The sequence below is a fragment of the Schistocerca cancellata genome, chromosome 1 (assembly GCF_023864275.1).
Source record: "Schistocerca cancellata isolate TAMUIC-IGC-003103 chromosome 1, iqSchCanc2.1, whole genome shotgun sequence".
Classification (NCBI taxonomy): domain Eukaryota; kingdom Metazoa; phylum Arthropoda; class Insecta; order Orthoptera; family Acrididae; genus Schistocerca; species Schistocerca cancellata.
The window spans coordinates 255,828,409-255,848,388 of record NC_064626.1 but is presented as its reverse complement, the minus strand read 5'-3'; the positions used below and the strand labels follow the sequence as shown (position 1 = coordinate 255,848,388).

At 45.5% G+C, this 19,980-nt stretch overlaps 1 protein-coding gene across 1 annotated transcript in view; it reads right to left on the bottom strand.

The window, feature by feature from the left end:
• The window catches only part of LOC126170695 (inter-alpha-trypsin inhibitor heavy chain H4-like), a 198,662-nt gene that overhangs the window by 10,622 nt on the left and 168,060 nt on the right, over positions 1–19,980 (bottom strand). Inside the window, exons 10-11 of the mRNA XM_049920747.1 lie at positions 12,553–12,840; positions 938–1,058 (exon numbers count right to left, since the gene is read on the bottom strand). Coding sequence (XP_049776704.1) covers positions 938–1,058; positions 12,553–12,840 — 409 coding nt within the window. The remainder of the gene's footprint in view (positions 1–937; positions 1,059–12,552; positions 12,841–19,980) is intronic.

Here is a 19,980-nt window from a genome sequence, read left to right as displayed (position 1 = left end):
GGCACGTGATCAGACAGGATGGTTACGGGCGTCACCTGTAAGAGTGGTATCTAGGCGTATCGGTATTAACGGGCCCAGGCAAGGCGTAAAGCTTTGTTTCATGCAGTCATTAATGGTACATGAGTGGGCCTTCGGCTCCAAAAGTCCATATCGATGATGTTCCGTTGAATTTTTAGTACGCTGACATTTGTTTATGACCCAGCACTGAAATCTGCAGCAATTTGTGTAAGGGTTGCACTTCTGTCACGTTGAACGATTCTCTTCAGTCTTCTATGGTCCCGCCCTTGCATAATCTTCTTTCTGCCGCAGCGATGTCGGACATTTGACTCCTCATGTTAACGGTACGCTCGTGAAATGGCCGTACGGAAAAAGCCTCACGTCTTCGGTACCTTGGAGATGCTGTGTCCCAGCGCTCGTACGCCGACTATAACACCACATTAAAAGTCACTTAAATCTTGATAACCATCCATTGTAGCAGCAGTAACCGATCTAACAACTGCACCAGTCACTTGTTGTCCTATATTGCCGACCGCAGCGCCATATTCTGCCTTTTAACATATTTATGTATTTGAATACACATCCCTATACCAGTTTCAATGGCGTTTCAGTGTATATAGAATGCACGGTTAAGTAAGTGAAGAAGAAAACAATAAAAGCAAAGGAAAAGAAATAGTAGTTTCTTATCGTGTTAAGCCAGCTTCAAGTATCACTTAAGTTGAAATAACGTTTACACCAAAAACAAGCATTATTGTAAGTTGTATTGTGATGCGGAAGCAAAATTGATACAATAACTTTATCACAAAATTGAAATTAGGATATAAAAGGTTCAGTTATGGTGTGGCAGGTACTGTGTGTTTGTTAACGTTAAAAGGACAGCGTGGCGATTATCTGTTGAAAGCGACGCTTAGCTGTACATGCTGACACTGCTGGTACTTACCTTGGAACACGCCGGGCTTATATGCTACGCCTGGGGAGAGAGGTGGCGATTCCAGGTCGGATATCGATGTTTCATCGGGCTTGACAACCACCAGCGACGTCACTTCCGTCACGAAAGAGTACTGTAAGAAAAGTAAACCATCACAAGTGTGTCTGCACGCTGCTGGGCTAGCTACCAAGGCCACCCATATTTCCCTCTTATATTTGTTAGATACGTCCCTTAAATTGATACGCTTTTGCGAATAGTCCCTGCGCGAATAGAATGAAATAGCCATTTATGGGCTTTGCCAAGTTCTGAGCAAGCTAATGGCCGCATTTTCAGATTTGCATCTGCATGACTTCCTACACATGTCTGTATCGAGCGCGTCTTCCGTTATTGTGTTTTTGGTGGTCTTTATGCATTTCGGAATAGATTGTAATGCGTGAAAGGTAAACTGTGAAAGAAAGAAAGAACTGTGTATTTAAAAGCGTAAATAACATGACAAGTCGGAAAGTGGCCTAGGTTTGAACGTTCTCCGGCAGTCGCTGAGATTTGTGTCTCCAAACGCATTGCTGTGTAAACTGAACGATTACGGTGAAAGCTGTCGTCCAGACTGCGACGAGGCCATACTTCATTGGCAATACGGAAGGTGCTGCACCGGCGATCTTCGCAAGAGTGATCGGCAACCCTTCGGGCACCTCGGGTGTACGTGCTGCCTACATTGCCTCTGCCCGCTTCAGCCTCTCGGAAGAGAGTAACGAACGGACACCAGGCGGTTGTACCAGCACTACCAGAAACCGCCACTTCCAAGGGACCTATTAGCGTCCTCCACACACGTGCCAGAAAATGGTACCGCCAGTATTTCGTCGCCAGCCGCTATAAAGGTCTGCGCCAGAGCTACCAAGTCAGTCCTTCCGGTTTCGAGGGCCTCTCCAAGCCACCGGGCGGGTGGTATTCATTCCATCTTCTTAGGACGATTTCGAAGTCCATCGCAGGAACCGCCGCCGCTGTATTCAGCATTCATCGTTGTTTCCATTGGTGCAATCGGACTACATCCAGGATAGACTTTTCTGTTCCTAGGCTTGTATTTTTCAGGCCAGCTTCATCGGACGTAGAATATTTTTCATGCAGGTGTAATTATCTATGAAGATCCCAACTGTGTTACTTTTTCAGACTCTGGAATTACCATAAGGTCAAGTCTTCGTAACTGTGAGGCGTTGTAATTGTGATTTTATTATTGTCGTCGAAGCAGACGTTTTCTTTCCTTGAACAATAATCATTTGTAAACTTTGATCGCTGTTTTCCCTGCGTCGTCGTGAGCGACACAGCAGAAGGTATTTACTCTCTCTGCATCCACGCTTATGTAAATCTCTTCCACTAGGTTCTCTCCTCCCTCTCTCTCTCTCTCTCTCTCTCTCTCTCCCAACGTGAGGCACATTCTACTACCTAACGCTTAGGAGCTAATAAAGATGTACGACAGTGAGCCTATTTTTTACTCTTACAAAAGTATAATAAAAGCAAACGAGAGATGGTTGCGAAATAAGAGGAAGAGTACTCCTGTCGCCAGGCTCAATGGAACACGTTCAATGGTTGACGAACAACACATTCCATCTCCGATGTCGTGCAGGCACCGTGTCAAGGGTGTAAGGGCCTACACGAATAATTCCATTCCTGGGAAACCTCCACTTCCACGGTCAACTACCGGGGACGACAACCTGCGATGGCGAGAATGTTGTCACGTATAAACTAACAGCTAGTAAAAAGGCTATAGCCCGCATATCACGCACCAATTCTGTATATACATTTGTACTCCGCAAACGACTGTGAAATGCATAACAGAGTGTATGGCTTTATCCAGTTTCATTAACGTACGGAACACTGGCACAATGATTGATTAAACGCCTCAGTGCTCATTATAATTACTCTAATTTTGTCTTCGCGATCCCTTTGAAGATTATACGTAGAGGCTTTTAGTATATTCCTAGATTAACTGCTTGAAGTTGGTTCTTAACACTTTCTAAGTAAACTTTCACAGGGTTGTTTACGTCTGTCTTCAAGCATGTGCTTTTTCCGCTGATTCAGTTTCTCCCTGATACTCCCCATGGGAGATAAAACCTGCGTCCGTTCGCGCTCTCCTATTTTGTAAACGTTCAGTACCTTCTGTTAGTCTTGTTTGGTACAATTCCAAAACAATTGGGCCCTATTCTGTAAGAGGCAGTCAAATGAAAATGAGGCATATGGAAAAAATTCAAGTAACTATTTATTGTTTTAAAAGTAATCGCCATAACTGTTAATTTATTTATCCCGCTGTGAGACAAAACGGTCGACACTTTTACTGAAAATGTTTGCGATTGCCTACGGAACCACGATTACACCAATGCATGAGCGGGCCCACATGTTGCCAAGGTTGTTTCGGTTGCGTTGCAGAGGTTTCGCTGGGTAGTTTTTACGCATCTTCCATACAGTCCAGCTCTCCCCCATGCGATTTCCATATTTTTAGAGGGTTGAACAGAGACACTCATGACCGTCTATTTGCTTCGGATGAGGAGACGCACGCCTGAGCACAATAATGTTTTCGTAGGCAACCAAAAAATTTTTCCATGAAGGCATTGATCATCCTGTCTCATAGCGGGATAAATATATCAACAGTGACGGGGATTACTTTTGAAATAATATTTACTTTTTTCCCACCTGTCTCGTTTTTCACTTGACTGCCACTTATAGGAGTGTTCACACGAATGTTGTGAATCCAATCTCCTTTATAGACTGGTCGCGATTCCCTAGGATTCTGCCAATGAACAAATGTCTGCCAACCTTATCTATGAAGGATCGCACGTAGTCGTTTCATTTTACATCCGTACCAATTATTAAACCCAGGTATTTACACAAGTTGACCGATTGCAGCTGTGATTCATTGATATTGTGATACAAGATACTACGTTTTCACGTTATGTGAAGTGCAAATGTTTATACCGAGTGATAAAAATGTCAGTATAAATTTGAAAACTTAATTAACCACGGAATAATGTAGATAGAGAGGTAAAAATTGACACACATGATTGAAATGGCATGGGGTTTTGTTAGAACAAAATGTCCGACAGATGGCACTGGACAGCAAAACATTTTGTAACTGCTACCGTGATGGGTGAGAGGTACGCCGATATGTTACAGAATCGCATCATCCCCAGCCTGGCTGATAAACACCTGCTGGAACGTACGATGTTTATGCAGGATGGTCCTTCACCCCATATTGCTAGACGCGTGAAAGAACTCTTGCACGCGTCGTTTGGTGATGATCTTGTGCTCAGCCGCCACTTTCGTCATGCTTGGCCTCCCAGATCCCCAGACTTCAGTCCGTGCGATTATTGGCTTTGGGGTTACCTGAAGTCGCAAGTGTATTGTCATCGACCGACATCTCTAGGGATGCTGAACGACAACATCCGACGCCAAAGCCTCACCATGACTGGCGGACATGCTTTACAGTGCTGTTCACAACATTATTCCTCGACTACAGCTATTGTTGAGGAATGATGGTGGACATATTGAGCATTTGCAGTAAAGAACATCATCTTTGCTTTGTCTTACTTTGTTATGCTAATTATTGCTATTGTGATCAGATGAAGCGCCATCTGTCGGACATTTTTTGAACTTTTGTATTTTTTTTTGTTCTAATAAAACCTCATGTCATTCCAAGCATGTGTGTCAATTTGTACCTCCATATCTACATCATTCCGTGATTTATTCAGTTTTCAAATTTATACAGACTTTTTGATCACCCAGTGTTTCTAAACATTTAAAGCAAATTGACATATTTGCTGATCAGTGGGACTTAGTTCGAAAAGAACTCATCAGTGTTGACAATTCTACTCCAGTGAACGAAATTACAGACCAGCAGGACCCACAATAGTCTGGGGTGCCATTTCATTTCGTAGCGGGAGATATCTGGCTGTCATCCGCGGCACCATCACATCACAGCGGTACGTCGACGATATTCCACGTGTCGTTGCCCTTCATGGCAAACCACGTAGCCGCGCGGGATTAGCCGAGCGGTCTCAGGCGCTGCAGTCATGGACTGTGTTGTGGCGTTGCAAGACAGCCACGCCACTCGGAAGTAGCCGAAATGCACGCGTACACACACGCCGGCTGGCGTGAGTTCTGAAACAGGATACTTAATGAATGCTATAAAGAAAAGTACGGAGCTTCTGTTTACTTAACTTTAATTCATCCTTGTGGTACATCGCTCTTGATAATACAAGTGAGACTCTCAGATATGGTTAATGGCGCCTTGCTAGGTCGTAGCCATGGACTTAGCTGAAGGCTATTCTAACTGTCTCTCGGCAAATGAGAGAAGGGCTTCGTCAGTGTAGTCGCTAGCAAAGTCGTCGTACAACTGGGCGAGTCCTAGTACGTCTCTCTAGACCTGCCGTGTGGTGGCGCTCGGTCTGCAATTACTGACAGTGGTGACACGCGTGTCCGACATGTACTAATGGACCGCGGCCGATTTAAAGCTACCACCTAGCAAGTGTGGTGTCTGGCGGTGACACCACAGACTGTGCGGCTGGTCCCGGCGGAGGTTCGAGTCCTCTGTTGGGCATGGGTGTGTTTGTCCTTAGGATAATTTACGTTAAGTAGGGACTGATGACCTTAGCAGTTAAGTCCCATAAGATTTCACACACATTTGCATTTTTTTTTTTTTTTTTTTTTTTTTTTTTTTTTTTTTTTTTTTTTTTTTTTTTTGCAAACCACGCTGGATTTACATTGATTTACATTTCAGCTTGATAATGTCCGCACACGGTGAGAGTTTTTGCTGCTTTCCTTCGTGCTTGCCAAAGCCTATCTTGGCCAGCAAAGTGACCGGATCTCTCCCCATTTAGAACGTCTGGTAAGGTATAGGAAAGGAGCTCGGTATTTTGGCGATCTAAGGCGCCAATTTCACAGAATTTGGTATATCCCCCAGGAGGACTTCCAACAACTCTACCAAACAATGACAAGCTGAATAACTGCTTGAAGAAGAGCCAGTGGGGGGTGTGGGGCTACGCGTTATAGACTAGTTCAATTTGTGACGCTCTTCCTTTTGAATAAGTCACCCAAATTCCCTGAAATTTTCATAATTTGTTTGCCTATACATGTACATTTTTTGTCCTACAGTGTATTTGCTGCCGCTACATGCAATGAATTTTCATCAACAATGGGGTTCCCAACTATCTGTCCTAGGTGGTTCTAAGAAAAGGTGTTTAGTAATGTTTCGCAAGATGTCTTGGCAAATCCACCACTACCTAAACCGTAATCAAGTAACTGATCGATGGACGATTAACGTCTCCTCCGATGATTACAGTTTGATTCAGCAACTTACACACTAGCGTTCTGAGTTTCTCTCTAACGTTTTCATTTACTTTACGAGGTGACTCTGGTCGCTGACAGAATGATCCATTTATATGTTATGCCTATGCCTGATACTGAGTCATGCCCAAACTGTTCATGACCAAACTGTCTCATATGCAGCTTCAATTTCCATCTCAATGAATATGAGTTTCTTCTCTGCTGCAAAAATGTACCACTTTCGTATCCCAGTCGCCGGTCCTTTCGATATCCGTTTAAAGTTCCCCCCAAAATATCAGTGCTGTCGTTTTTGTATTTTAACCAGTATTCTGTAGCTAGTACAGGGACGGCAAAACGACCTCTCTTATTTGTAGGTGCCGCTGTGAGAGTTGTGGTTGGATTACTAATGTGGAGGGAGTCTCCATCGATGGCGGTGTACGTGCCATTTGCAGTAGGTGAGCATCGTGCGTTTGTTGTGGAGAAGAACGTTCGTAATTGTGGTTCTGTGATCAACGAGCATTTCGCGTTCGGCTCGAACTTGGTCGATATTGTTTTGTTCCTGATATAAAAACTATTCGAGCTTGGCTATCAAGCTTCACAACGCTAGGTTCTGCACTGAAAAGAAAATCAACTGACCCACCTCAGATAGTAACAACGGCAGAAAACTTGGCGTGTGTGACACTGTTCATCCAGCAATCTCCAAAGCGTTCAGCACTTCAACACAACATGCAGTGGTCCTGAGATTGTCTGATAAGAGTCTATGAAGAATGTTGCACTTTGATCTTCACATGCACCGCTACAAAATGATGGTGACCTACGAATTAAGTACGAGAGACCTTCAAACTCTCAAAGCTGTGTGTGAGGAATTTCTTGATTTCCCCTGATGAGGACCACTTCCGCTTGTCAGGTAATGTAAACAAACAAATTTTCGCTACTACGCATCAGCAAACCCTCAGGAACGACTACTTCATATCTGTCATGTGATAGTTTGGTGTGCTGTTGTTTTCGAAGAAGATGACCCAACGGCAATGATTAATTCAAACTGCTAGTGTGACATGATAGAGACGTACGTTAAACCAGTTCATTGTGGACCATGAAGAGAGAGAAGTCTGCTTCCAAAAATAAGGAACCACAGCTCCCATGCCTCAGCGTTTTTAGATAGCTACACTGAGTTCAGTAATGTACAACAGCAACCAGTGAGAAGCTATGATAAACAGAAAATCTCTTTCGCTGTGGAATAGCGAAACCATTATCTTACACGTTTCCCTACCGCACGTCTCACCACGTGTCATAGCAAATAATATGGGCTCAAGAAGATATCATTGAATCCCTTAAGCATGGAAAATGGTGGCAGGGCTGATCAATCACCACATGTACTGGTACACGCTAAAGGAAGGGTCGAATGGCATGGATAGTTATGGGATCACAAGGGGTAGGTTCGGAGACATAATCGAGAAGGATTTTTTTCGTCGGGGTGTGCCAGTGTCGCTTAACATTTTATTTTTATATAGTTTTTTGTTTGTCTTTCTATATTTAATGATGATGTTTTGTTGGGGTGACATGAAGAATAAATAAATTCTTCATTATTATATCATTTATTTATGTTTGTTGTTTTGATCCATAATTTATGATCATAAGATTAAGTTACCGCGTCTTAAATAGATCTTGTTAACATTTGCAGAAATTTTTCCTCTGCTGATAGTTACATTTATCAAATACAAAAATGCCGCCTTTTGCAAATGAATTTTTTATTTCTTACCAAATGTGTTTCACCCATTTCTGCAAGGCATCATTAGTAGTCTGTAATACATGATCAATTATTTTATTATACACGTTTTCGCAAGAGCTGTAGTGATCCTTGGTAGATATTATCTAGCTATTTAAAAATATAAGATTGCAATTTATCACTTAGTTTCCTTTTTATGTCCTTTCCATGTTTTCTTCTGTAGGTATTAGATGCACACAATAAAGGTTTCCAATCGATAGACCACATTTAGCATTTTAGTGCACACAAGACAGCCAGTTGCGGGCTGACATACTCTTGATACTTTCTGTAGGGCTGACGGAGGGATCATGACAATTCTAAGGAATAGCAATGGAGGTGGGGGATAGGGATGGAGAAGGTGGGGGATGATAGGGGCATAATTAGTGAGAATACTGGCTTAATTGTTTTGCCATTTAGTATATTTCCATTTTTATTTATTGTCTTCGGTTTGAATTATTCTTCTTTGAGAGCAGTCCCTGTCTTTTGGTGTGACATAAATAGCTATGTCTGCATTTATCAGTGTGTGGCGGTGATTTTATTTTATTCCATGTTCTTCACTTGTGGAGTTGGTACATTCAGTCTTCAGTGCCATTCTATGTGCTTTGTACACGATATTGAAATTTACTGAAGTGATTATAATATATTTAGAGTTGCAGATATTACATTTTAACTGATATATTCTTGAAATGTTGCATTTACATTTTCTTTCTTTACAGTTTTTAATTTTTTTGTTTCTTTACTTTTTTTGTCTTGAAGATACTTTAAATTCTATGTTTCCGGAAGTACATACCAATTTTGTGCGTGAGCTGGTTGTGGTATTTTATGAGGTACCATTTTGTGTTTGTGTTGAGGGATGAGTTTTCTGGTGTCAGTGTGCATTACAGTTGTGTGTTGGTGTATCTGGATTGTTTTTAGTTTTGCTGTCATTCGACTAGGCTGTCAAATGCAGGCCCCTTTCAAACTCTGTCTGGCGCTGATAACACAGTCTCAGACGAGTACGAAGCATCTCCGTGGCCTTCACAGTGATCACTCAAATTCTGACGTTGTTTACACCTCTTACATACGCTGCCAGTCGTGGAAAAAACACTAAACATGAACAATAACAGTGAACTCTGGAGGCCATTCTACCTACCACAGAGAGCTGTTTACATACCCGGCGATGGTACGACACCCGACATTGTCTTCTGGGAGCTTCACTTTCTCAAACATTGTATACGCGACAGGTCCGTATAGTTGCGAAACCACTGATTAACAGCTGGTTAATAATAAAAATCAAATACCAATTAGCAAACTCAAGTTTCTATAGTACACTGAGGTGGAAAAGTCGTGGGATAGCGATATGCACATATACAGAAGACTGCAGTGTCGCATACACAAAGTATAAAGGGGATGTGCATTGGTAGAGCTGTCGTTTGTACTCAGGTATTCAAGTGAAATAGTTTCCGATGTGATTATGGCCGCACGGCGAGAATTGACAGACTTTGAACGCGGATTCGTACTTGGAGCTAATCGCATGGGGCAGTCCATTTTGGAAATCGTTAGGGAAATCAGTACTGTGATGTCCTCAGTGCCAAGAGTGTGCGTAGAATATCAGATTTCTGGCATTACTTCTCATCACAACGTTTGCGCCTTCACTTAACGACTGAGAGCAGCGGCTTTTGCGTAGAGTTGTCAGTGTTAACGGACAGGCAACACTGCGTGAAATAACGTCATAAATCAACGTGGGGCGTACGACAAACGTATCCGTTTGGACAATGTGGCGAAATTTGACATTAATGGGCTGTGGCAGCAGGCGACCTACGCGAATGCCCTTGTTAACAGCACGACATCGCCTGCAGCGCCTCTACCGGGATCTTGACCCTCGACGACAGAAGAACTGTGGCCGTGACAGATGAGATCCTATTTCAGTTGCTGAAAACTGATGGTAGAGTTCGAGTGTTGCGCAGACCCCACGAACCAATGGAACCAAGTTGTCGCGCCGGCCAGTGTGGCGGAGCGGTCCTAGGCGCTTCAGTCTGGAACCGTGCGACCGCTACGGTCGCAGGTTCGAATCCTGCCTCGGGCATGGATATGTGTGATGTCCTTAGGTTAGTTAGGTTTAAGTAGTTCTAAGTTGTAGGGGACTGATGACCTCAAATGTTAAGTCCCATAGTGCTCAGAGCCATTTTTGTATTAACCAAATTGTCAACAGACCGTTATGAGAGCTGGTGGTGGCTCCTTAAAGGTGTGGGCTGTGTTTCCATGGAATTTTCTTGCGCATTGACTGTTGCCAAGCAACGATGGAATTTTTATGGATGACAATGCGCCATGTGCCATTGCAATTATTCGTGACTGGTTCGTAGAACTTTCTGGACAGTTCGAGCGAATGGTTTGGCGACCTAGATTGCTCGACATGTGTCCAATCGAAACATTTATGGGACATAATCGTGTGGCCAGTTAGTGCACAAAATCCTGCACTGGCAACGCTTTCGGAATTATGGACGGCTATAGAGGCAGCACTGCTCAATATTTCTGCAGGGGACTTCCAGCGACTTGTTGAGTCCGTGCCACGTCAATTTACCGCACTACACTGGACAAAAGGAGGTCCGACGCTGTATTAGGTGAAATCACATGAGTTTTGTCAGCTTCAGCGTATTTATACACTCCTCGAAATTGAAATAAGAACACCGTGAATTCATTGTCCCAGGAAGGGGAAACTTTATTGACACATTCCTGGGGTCAGATACATCACATGATCACACTGACAGAACCACAGGCACATAGACACAGGCAACAGAGCATGCACAATGTCGGCACTAGTACAGTGTATATCCACCTTTCGCAGCAATGCAGGCTGCTATTCTCCCATGGAGACGATCGTAGAGATGCTGGATGTAGTCCTGTGGAACGGCTTGCCATGCCATTTCCACCTGGCGCCTCACTTGGACCAGCGTTTGTGCTGGACGTGCGGACCGCGTGAGACGACGCTTCATCCAGTCGCAAACATGCTCAATGGTGGACAGATCCGGAGATCTTGCTGGCCAGGGTAGTTGACTTACACCTTCTAGAGCGCGTTGGGTGGCACGGGATACATGCGGACGTGCATTGTCCTGTTGGAACAGCAAGTTCCCTTACCGGTCTAGGAATGGTAGAACGATGGGTTCGATGACGGTTTGGATGTACCGTGCACTATTCAGTGTCCCCTCGACGATCACCAGTGGTGTACGGCCAGTGTAGGAGATCGCTCCCCACACCATGATGCCGGGTGTTGGCCCTGTGTGCCTCGGTCGTATGCAGTCCTGATTGTGGCGCTCACCTACACGGCGCCAAACACGCATACGACCATCATTGGCACCAAGGCAGAAGCGACTCTCATCGCTGAAGACGACACGTCTCCATTCGTCCCTCCATTCACGCCTGTCGCGACACCACTGGAGGCGGGCTGCACGATGTTGGGGCGTGAGCGGAAGACGGCCTAACGGTGTGCGGGACCGTAGCCCAGCTTCATGGAGACGGTTGCGAATGGTCCTCGCCGATACCCCAGGAGCAACAGTGTCCCTAATTTGCTGGGAAGTGGCGGTGCGGTTCCCTACAGCACTGCGTAGGATCCTACGGTCTTGGCGTGCATCCTTGCGTCGCTGCGGTCCGGTCCCAGGTCGACGGGCACGTGCACCTTCCGCCGACCACTGGCGACAACATCGATGTACTGTGGAGACCTCACGCCCCACGTGTTGAGCAATTCGGCGGTACGTCCACCCGGCCTCCCGCATGCCCACTATACGCCCTCGCTCAAAGTCCGTCAACTGCACATACGGGTCACGTCCACGGTGTCGCGGCATGCTACCAGTGTTAAAGACTGCGATGGAGCTCCGTATGCCACGGCAAACTGGCTGACACTGACGGCGGCGGTGCACAAATGCTGCGCAGCTAGCGCCATTCGACGGCCAACACCGCGGTTCCTGGTGTGTCCGCTGTGCCGTGCGTGTGATCATTGCTTGTACAGCCCTCTCGCAGTGTCCGGAGCAAGTATGGTGGGTCTGACACACCGGTGTCAATGTGTTCTTTTTTCCATTTCCAGGAGTGTAGTTTCACAAGCATCCTGTGCATAGCCGCGCACGATCAGCGGAGCGGTCTAAGGTGCTGCAGTCATGGGCTGTGCGGCTGGTCCCCGCGGAGGTTCGAGTCCTCCCTCGGGCACGGGTGTATGTGTTTGTCCTTAGGATAATTTAGGTTAAGTAGTGTGTAAGCTTAGGGACTGATGACCTTAGGAGTTTAGCCCCATAAGATTTCACACACACAAAGAATGTTCAAATGTGTGTGAAATTTTATGGGATTTAATTGCTAAGGACATCAGTCCCTAAGCTTACCCACTACTTAACCTAAATTATCCTAAGGACAAACACACACACCCGTGCCCGAGGGAGGACTCGAACCTACCCCGGGACCAGCCGTCACAGACACACACAAACACACACACACACACACAGGCACATATTCCTGTGCTTACCCTAACTGTTCATTATTTCACATACACCACCGCCGCTAGCGTGATTACAGAGTGGCGCGTGCCTACCTGGAGAGCGATCCGCTTGGCCTCTTCTCGGACGGCCTGGTCGGGGCTGGCGGCATTTTGGTCCAGCAGCTGGCGCACCCTGAGGTAGGCCCAGAGGCGCTCCGCGGACGGCGCGGCCGCCACCGCCGCCTCGGCGACGCTGGCGTTGCCGAAGCTGCTGTCCACCCGGTACCAGGGGCCCACCGCGCCGGGGCTGCGGCCGTCGTCGAACAGCCGCCCCGCCACCACCAGCTCGCTCCCGCGGTACAGCGACTTGAAGCTCGCCGTCGTCACCGAAGCCTCGTCCACCTGTGGAGCACAGCGCAACACAGCGCGTCAGACCTAAGCCGTCGGCACACGAAACGAGTTACCTAACTCTGATGCGATCCTCTACGAGTTTCGTGACGTCAAGTTCCTGCTAGTTCACGTTGAGGAGCCATTTCGTCGCGTTAAACACAAAACAAGTTATGCGATATTTCGGGAACGTGCCACGTTAAGCTGAACCAATAGAAAGCAACACCGCTCCCTAAGTCACAATCAGAAAAAAAGGATGCCACACTATTTGCTGTGTACGTCTGGAGCTTGAAAAGGAGTCTGGTATGTCATACATGGTGATAGGTATTCTGGAGGTCAAGCGAAACAAAAATAGCGGAGCGATGGCAGATAAATTGGAGGGAGAGGAGACGGATAAGTTTAAGAAGCTAGTAGTCAGGGTAGGAGGACCGGAAACCACACATGATAAGAGGGAGGAAAGCTCTAATCATTCACAAATGCATAAAATTAATAAGCGAAAATAAAAGTAAACAACTACAAATTAGGTACCAATGATATACTTGGGTCAAACATCGAATAAAATACACCAAATCTAAAAGAAACCAACCATACAACTAGCTTTCAAAAGAAACGATAATCTAAAAACGAAACTTCCGTCCAGAAAAACCAAAATCCCGACAACCCAGACGTATACAAAACATTGTATAACGACTACGAAAAATTCTATAACGGTCCAACAGGAAGAAATTTTAACATTAGATTCAAGGAGCACACAATAAATTGCGACAGCAATCAACGAAGCTTTAACCAGCATCTCAAAAAGCAAAACCACAAAACAGATTATATCGAAAATACATTACAAAGTCAACACAGAATATCAAAGGAACATACCATGGACATCTTGCAAGCACTAGAAATATATATACAAAAACAAAAAATTATCCAAACACTATCCTTAATGAAGAAATCAATCTCAAACAAAAAATTACCTAAAAAATTTTATTGGCATCTTGGAAAACGTGAAAAGATGAAAATCACAGCAAACAGAATGTCAAAGATAGAAATTATAACAAAATCATTCTAGCAATGAAACTCAACTAACGTCATTTGCTAGCAAAGATTGCACTGTTAACACAAAGCATCAGCGAGAATAAACTGTAATTCAACAATAAAAAATATTTCACAAAATATTCTGCATAAACCAAACTTCATGGTTATAGCGATCTAATAACAAATAGACAGTCGCCAGTTTACTCACTGATACAATATGTGCATCTACCCCAACTAGACGCAAATATGTATGCAGACTGACCTTTCTGTACAACTTTTATAAACGTAATAGACTCACCAAATGTAACATCTACAGGTTTTCGAATGGCTCTATAGCCGAAACAAGCTTGTAGTAAAGTAGAAGGACTGCTAGTGAACCCATTTGTAGCTTACCTGGAATTACTCGTTACAAAGTGTCATATTATGTGTTCTACCTTGCGAGCCCGACTGAAGAGATAATATTGGCTGTAACCTAAGGAATTTTATTAAATAATTTGTTGGAAACTCTGACTAATCGAGAGACAATATGTCTTTGTTTTCCTACTTAGAAATAGCAAACAAATGTTACTCGAAGTTCCTGTTTGTTATTTGTAAAGAGAAATCAACTCGACCAAAATGTGGATCTGTGGACCTGCAGTGCAGTAAAAACAACGACCTCAAGGTAAGTAGACTACCTGACCAAAAATAAGTGATTCACTGAGAAGAGAGGCTAGGGAGGAAATGAAATCGAACCTCACAGTTCGAGAGGGTATGTGGCGTTATTTTAGTGATTACAAAAAACAATGAAATTAATAGTATCTACCCTTCTAGCAGTAAGGCGTTGCACCCCCTCTGGCCTGGATACACGCATAATTCGATTGGGAAGGGTGTCATAAAGTCGTTGTATCCTCTCTTGAGGCAACCATTGTAACTGGACTAGGATAAACCTGGATCGAGGCAGAACTGATGACTGAGCTGGTCTCATGCTTGTTCTACACTCCTGGAAATGGAAAAAAGAACACATTGACACCGGTGTGTCAGACCCACCATACTTGCTCCGGACACTGCGAGAGGGCTGTACAAGCAATGATCACACGCACGGCACAGCGGACTCACCAGGAACCGCGGTGTTGGCCGTCGAATGGCGCTAGCTGCGCAGCATTTGTGCACCGCCGCCGTCAGTGTCAGCCAGTTTGCCGTGGCATACGGAGCTCCATCGCAGTCTTTAACACTGGTAGCATGCCGCGACAGCGTGGACGTGAACCGTATGTGCAGTTGACGGACTTTGAGCGAGGGCGTATGGTGGGCATGCGGGAGGCCGGGTGGACGTACCGCCGAATTGCTCAACACGTGGGGCGTGAGGTCTCCACAGTACATCGATGTTGTCGCCAGTGGTCGGCGGAAGGTGCACGTGCCCGTCGACCTGGGACCGAACCGCAGCGACGCACGGATGCACGCCAAGACCGTAGGATCCTACACAGTGCCGTAGGGGACCGCACCGTCACTTCCCAGCAAATTAGGGACACTGTTGCTCCTGGGGTATCGGCGAGGACCATTCGCAACCGTCTCCATGAAGCTGGGCTACGGTCCCGCACACCGTTAGGCCGTCTTCCGCTCACGCCCCAACATCGTGCAGCCCGCCTCCAGTGGTGTCGCGACAGGCGTGAATGGAGGGACGAATGGAGACGTGTCGTCTTCAGCGATGAGAGTCGCTTCTGCCTTGGTGCCAATGATGGTCGTATGCGTGTTTGGCGCCGTGCAGGTGAGCGCCACAATCAGGACTGCATACGACCAAGGCACACAGGGCCAACACCCGGCATCATGGTGTGGGGAGCGATCTCCTACACTGGCCGTACACTACTGGTGATCGTCGAGGGGACACTGAATAGTGCACGGTACATCCAAACCGTCATCGAACCCATCGTTCTACCATTCCTAGACCGGCAAGGGAACTTGCTGTTCCAACAGGACAATGCACGTCCGCATGTATCCCGTGCCATCCAACGTGCTCTAGAAGGTGTAAGTCAACTACCCTGGCCAGCAAGATCTCCGGATCTGTCCCCTATTGAGCATGTTTGGGACTGGATGAAGCGTCGTCTCACGCGGTCTGCACGTCCAGCACGAACGCTGGTCCAACTGAGGCGCCAGGTGGAAATGGCATGGCAAGCCGTTCCACAGGACTACATCCAGCATCTCTACGATCGTATCCATGGGAGAATAGCAGCCTGCATTGCAGCGAAAGGTGGATATACACTGTACTAGTGCCGACATTGTGCATGCTCTGTTGCCTGTGTCTATGTGCCTGTGGTTCCGTCAGTGTGATCATGTGATGTATCTGACCCCAGGAATGTGTCAATAAAGTTTCCCCTTCCTGGGACAATGAATTCACGGTGTACTTATTTCAATTTCCAGGAGTGTATTTGAAAGATATCTAGGGACTTTCCCGGCCAGGAGAGTGTCTCAACACCGTGCTGCACACCACAGTACATAGAGACACGTGACGTGTTGCCGAACGTTGTCATGAGAGGTAAGATAAACGGTCACAATGCCCATATAGTACTTGAGAAAGAAAGTTGGCTGAAACCAGACGTAAACAGTAATGAAATCCTAAACTCAGATTGGAATGTATACCGCAGAGACAGGCTGGACAGTGAAGGGGGAGTCGTGTTTATAGCGATAAGAAGTGCATTAGTATCGAAGGAAATTGACGGAGATTCTAAATGTGAAATAATTTGGGTGAAGGTCACGGTTAAAGCAGGCTCAGACATGGTTATTGGATGTCTCTATAGGCCCCCTGGCTCAGCAGCTGTTGTGGCTGAGCACCTGAAGGATAATTTGGAAAATATTTCGAGTAGATTTCCCCACCATGTTATAGTTCTGGGTGGAGATTTTAATTTGCCGGATATAGACAGGGAGACTGAAACGTTCATAACGGGCGGCAGGGACGAAGAATCCAGTGAAATTTTTTTAAGTGCTTTATCTGAAAACTACCTTGAGCAGTTAAACAGCGAAACGACTCTTGGCGATAACATATGAGACCTTCTGGTGACAAAGAGACCCGAACTATTTGAAACAGTTAACGCAGAACAGGGAATCAGCGATCATAAGGCGGTTACTGCATCGATGATTTCAGCCGTAAATAGAAATATTAAAAAAGGTAGGAAGATTTTTCTGTTTAGCAAAAGTGACAAAAAGCAGATTACAGAGTACCTGACGGCTCAACGCAAAAGTTTTGTCACAAGTACAGATAGTGTTGAGGATCAGTGGACAAAATTCAAAACCATCGTACAATATGCGTTAGATGAGTATGTGCCAAGCAAGATCGTAAGAGATGGAAAAGAGCCACCGTGGTACAACAACCAAGTTAGAAAACTGCTGCGGAAGCAAAGGGAACTTCACAGCAAACATAAACATAGCCAAAGCCTAGCAGACAAACAAAAATTACGCGAAGCGAAATGTAGTGTGAGGAGGGCTATGCGAGAGGCGTTCAATGAACTCGAAAGTAAAGTTCTGTGTACTGACTTGGCAGAAATTCCTAAGAAATGGTTCAAATGGCTCTGAGCACTATGGGACTTAACATCTGTGGTCATCAGTCCCCTAGAACTTAGAAGTACTTAAACCTAACTAACCTAAGGACATCACAAACATCCATGCCAGAGACAGGATTCGAACCTGCGACCGTAGCAGCCGCGCGGTTCCGGACTGCGCGCCTACAACCGAGAAAATCCTAAGAAATTTTCGTCTTATGTCAAAGCGGTAGGTGGATCAAAACAAAATGTCCAGACACTCTGTGACCAAAATGGTACTGAAACAGAGGATGACAGACTAAAGGCCGAAATACTAAATGTCTTTTTCCAAAGCTGTTTCACAGAGGAAGATTGCACTGTAGTTCCTTCTCTAGATTGTCGCAGAGATGACAAAATGGTAGATATCGAAATAGACGACAGAGGGATAGAGAAACAAATAAAATCGCTCAAAAGAGGAAAGGCTGCTGGACCTGATGGGATACCAGTTCGATTTTATACAGAGTACGCGAAGGAACTTGCCCCCCTTCTTGGAGCGGTGTACCGTAGGTCTCTAGAAGAGCGTAGCGTTCCAAAGGATTGGAAAAGGGCACAGGTCATCCCCGTTTTCAACAAGGGACGTCGAACAGATGTGCAGAACTATAGACATATATCTCTAACGTCGATCAGTTGTAGAATTTTGGAACACGTATTAATTTCGAGTATAATGACTTTTCTGGAGACTAGAAATCTACTCAGTAGGAATCAGCATGGATTTCGAAAAAGACGGTCGTGTGAAGCCCAGCTCGCGCTATTCGTCCACGAGACTCAGAGGGCTATAGACATGGGTTCACAGGTAGATGCCGTGTTTCTTGACTTCCGCAAGGCGTTCGATACAGTTCCTCACAGTCGTTTAATGAACAAAGTAAGAGCATATGGGCTATCAGACCAATTGTGTCACTGGATTGAAGAGTTCCTAGATAACAGAACGCAGCATGTCATACTCAATGGAGGGAAGTCTTCCGAAGTAAGAGTGATTTCAGGTTTGCCGCAGGGAAGTGTCGTAGGACCGTTGCTATTCACAATATACATAAATGACCTTGTGGATGACATCGGAAGTTCACTGAGGCTTTTTACGGATGATGCTGTGGTATATCGAGAGGTTGTAACAATGAAAAACTGTGCTGAAATGCAGGAGGATCTGCAGCGAATTGACGCATGGTGCAGGGAATGGCAATTGAATCTCAATATAGACAAGTGTAATGTGCTGCGAATACATAGAGAGATAGATCCCTTATCATTTAGCCACAAAATAGCAGGTCAGCAACTGGAAGCAGTTAATTCCATAAATTATCTGGGAGTACGCATTAGGAGTGATTTAAAATGGAATGATCATATAAAGTTGATCGTTGGTAAAGCAGATGCCAGACTGAGATTCATTGGAAGAATCCTAAGGAAATGCAATCCGAAAACTAAGGAGGTAGGTTACAGTACGCTTGTTCGCCCACTGCTTGAATACTGCTCAGCAGTGAGGGATCCGTACCAGATAGGGTTGATGGAAGAGATAGAGAAGATCCAACGGAGAGCAGCGCGCTTCGTTACAAGATCATTTAGTAATCGCGAAAGCGTTACGGAGATGATAGATAAACTCCAGTGGAAGACTCTGCAGGAGAGACGCTCAGCAGCTCGGTACGGGCTTTTGTTGAAGTTTCGAGAACATACCTTCACCGAAGAGTCAAGCAGTATATTGCACCCTCCTACGTATATCTCGCGAAGAGACCATGAGGATAAAATCAGAGAGATTAGAGCCCACACAGAAGCATACCGACAATCCTTCTTTCCACGAACAATACGAGACTGGAATAGAAGGGAGAACCGGTAGAGGTACTCAAGGTACCCTCCGCCACCCACCGTCAGGTGGCTTGCGGAGTATGGATGTAGATGTAGATATCGGTACGCAGGATTTCCGTAATGTACTGTTGTGCCGTTGGAGTTCCTTCAATCACTACTCATCACGACTGATCACCCTAATGGCCGCAAACACTATGACGCCAGAAATAATTCCACTGTGGCCCTCCAAAACATCATAATCAGCGACTATGGTCATCCATGGTAGTATAGAACCGCGATTCATTGCTGAACACAATGCGATGTCACAACACCAATCTATATGAATCCGTTTTTGTCGTCGTGTTAACAGCAGCTTATGCCTGTGACAGTGATTCTCTATTTCAGCTTCTGCTTGTCGTCTACCAATGGCGAGGAATGGAACAGAATGTTGCATGGACTCATTACTTGTTCTCGGATGGCAGTAACAAATGCTAAGCGGTTGCCAGGTGTTTGATGCACAATACGCTGATCCTTCCTAGTGGTCAATTCGTGCACGATACACGAATTATTATTTGTAAAGATAAATGAACTCGACCAAAAAGTGGATCTGTGAACCTGCAGTGCAGAGCCACAATAAGACCCCTTCTAAACTCTGCCAAGTGCTGATAACACTGGCTCTCACGAGCACACGGTGTCTATGAATACTTCATAGTGATCAGCGAGTGTTTGTTCATGTCCGTAATCTACCCCACAGACGTGCTAACATCACTAAACATGAAGAACACGAACCCACTCTGGTGGTCATTGTAACCAG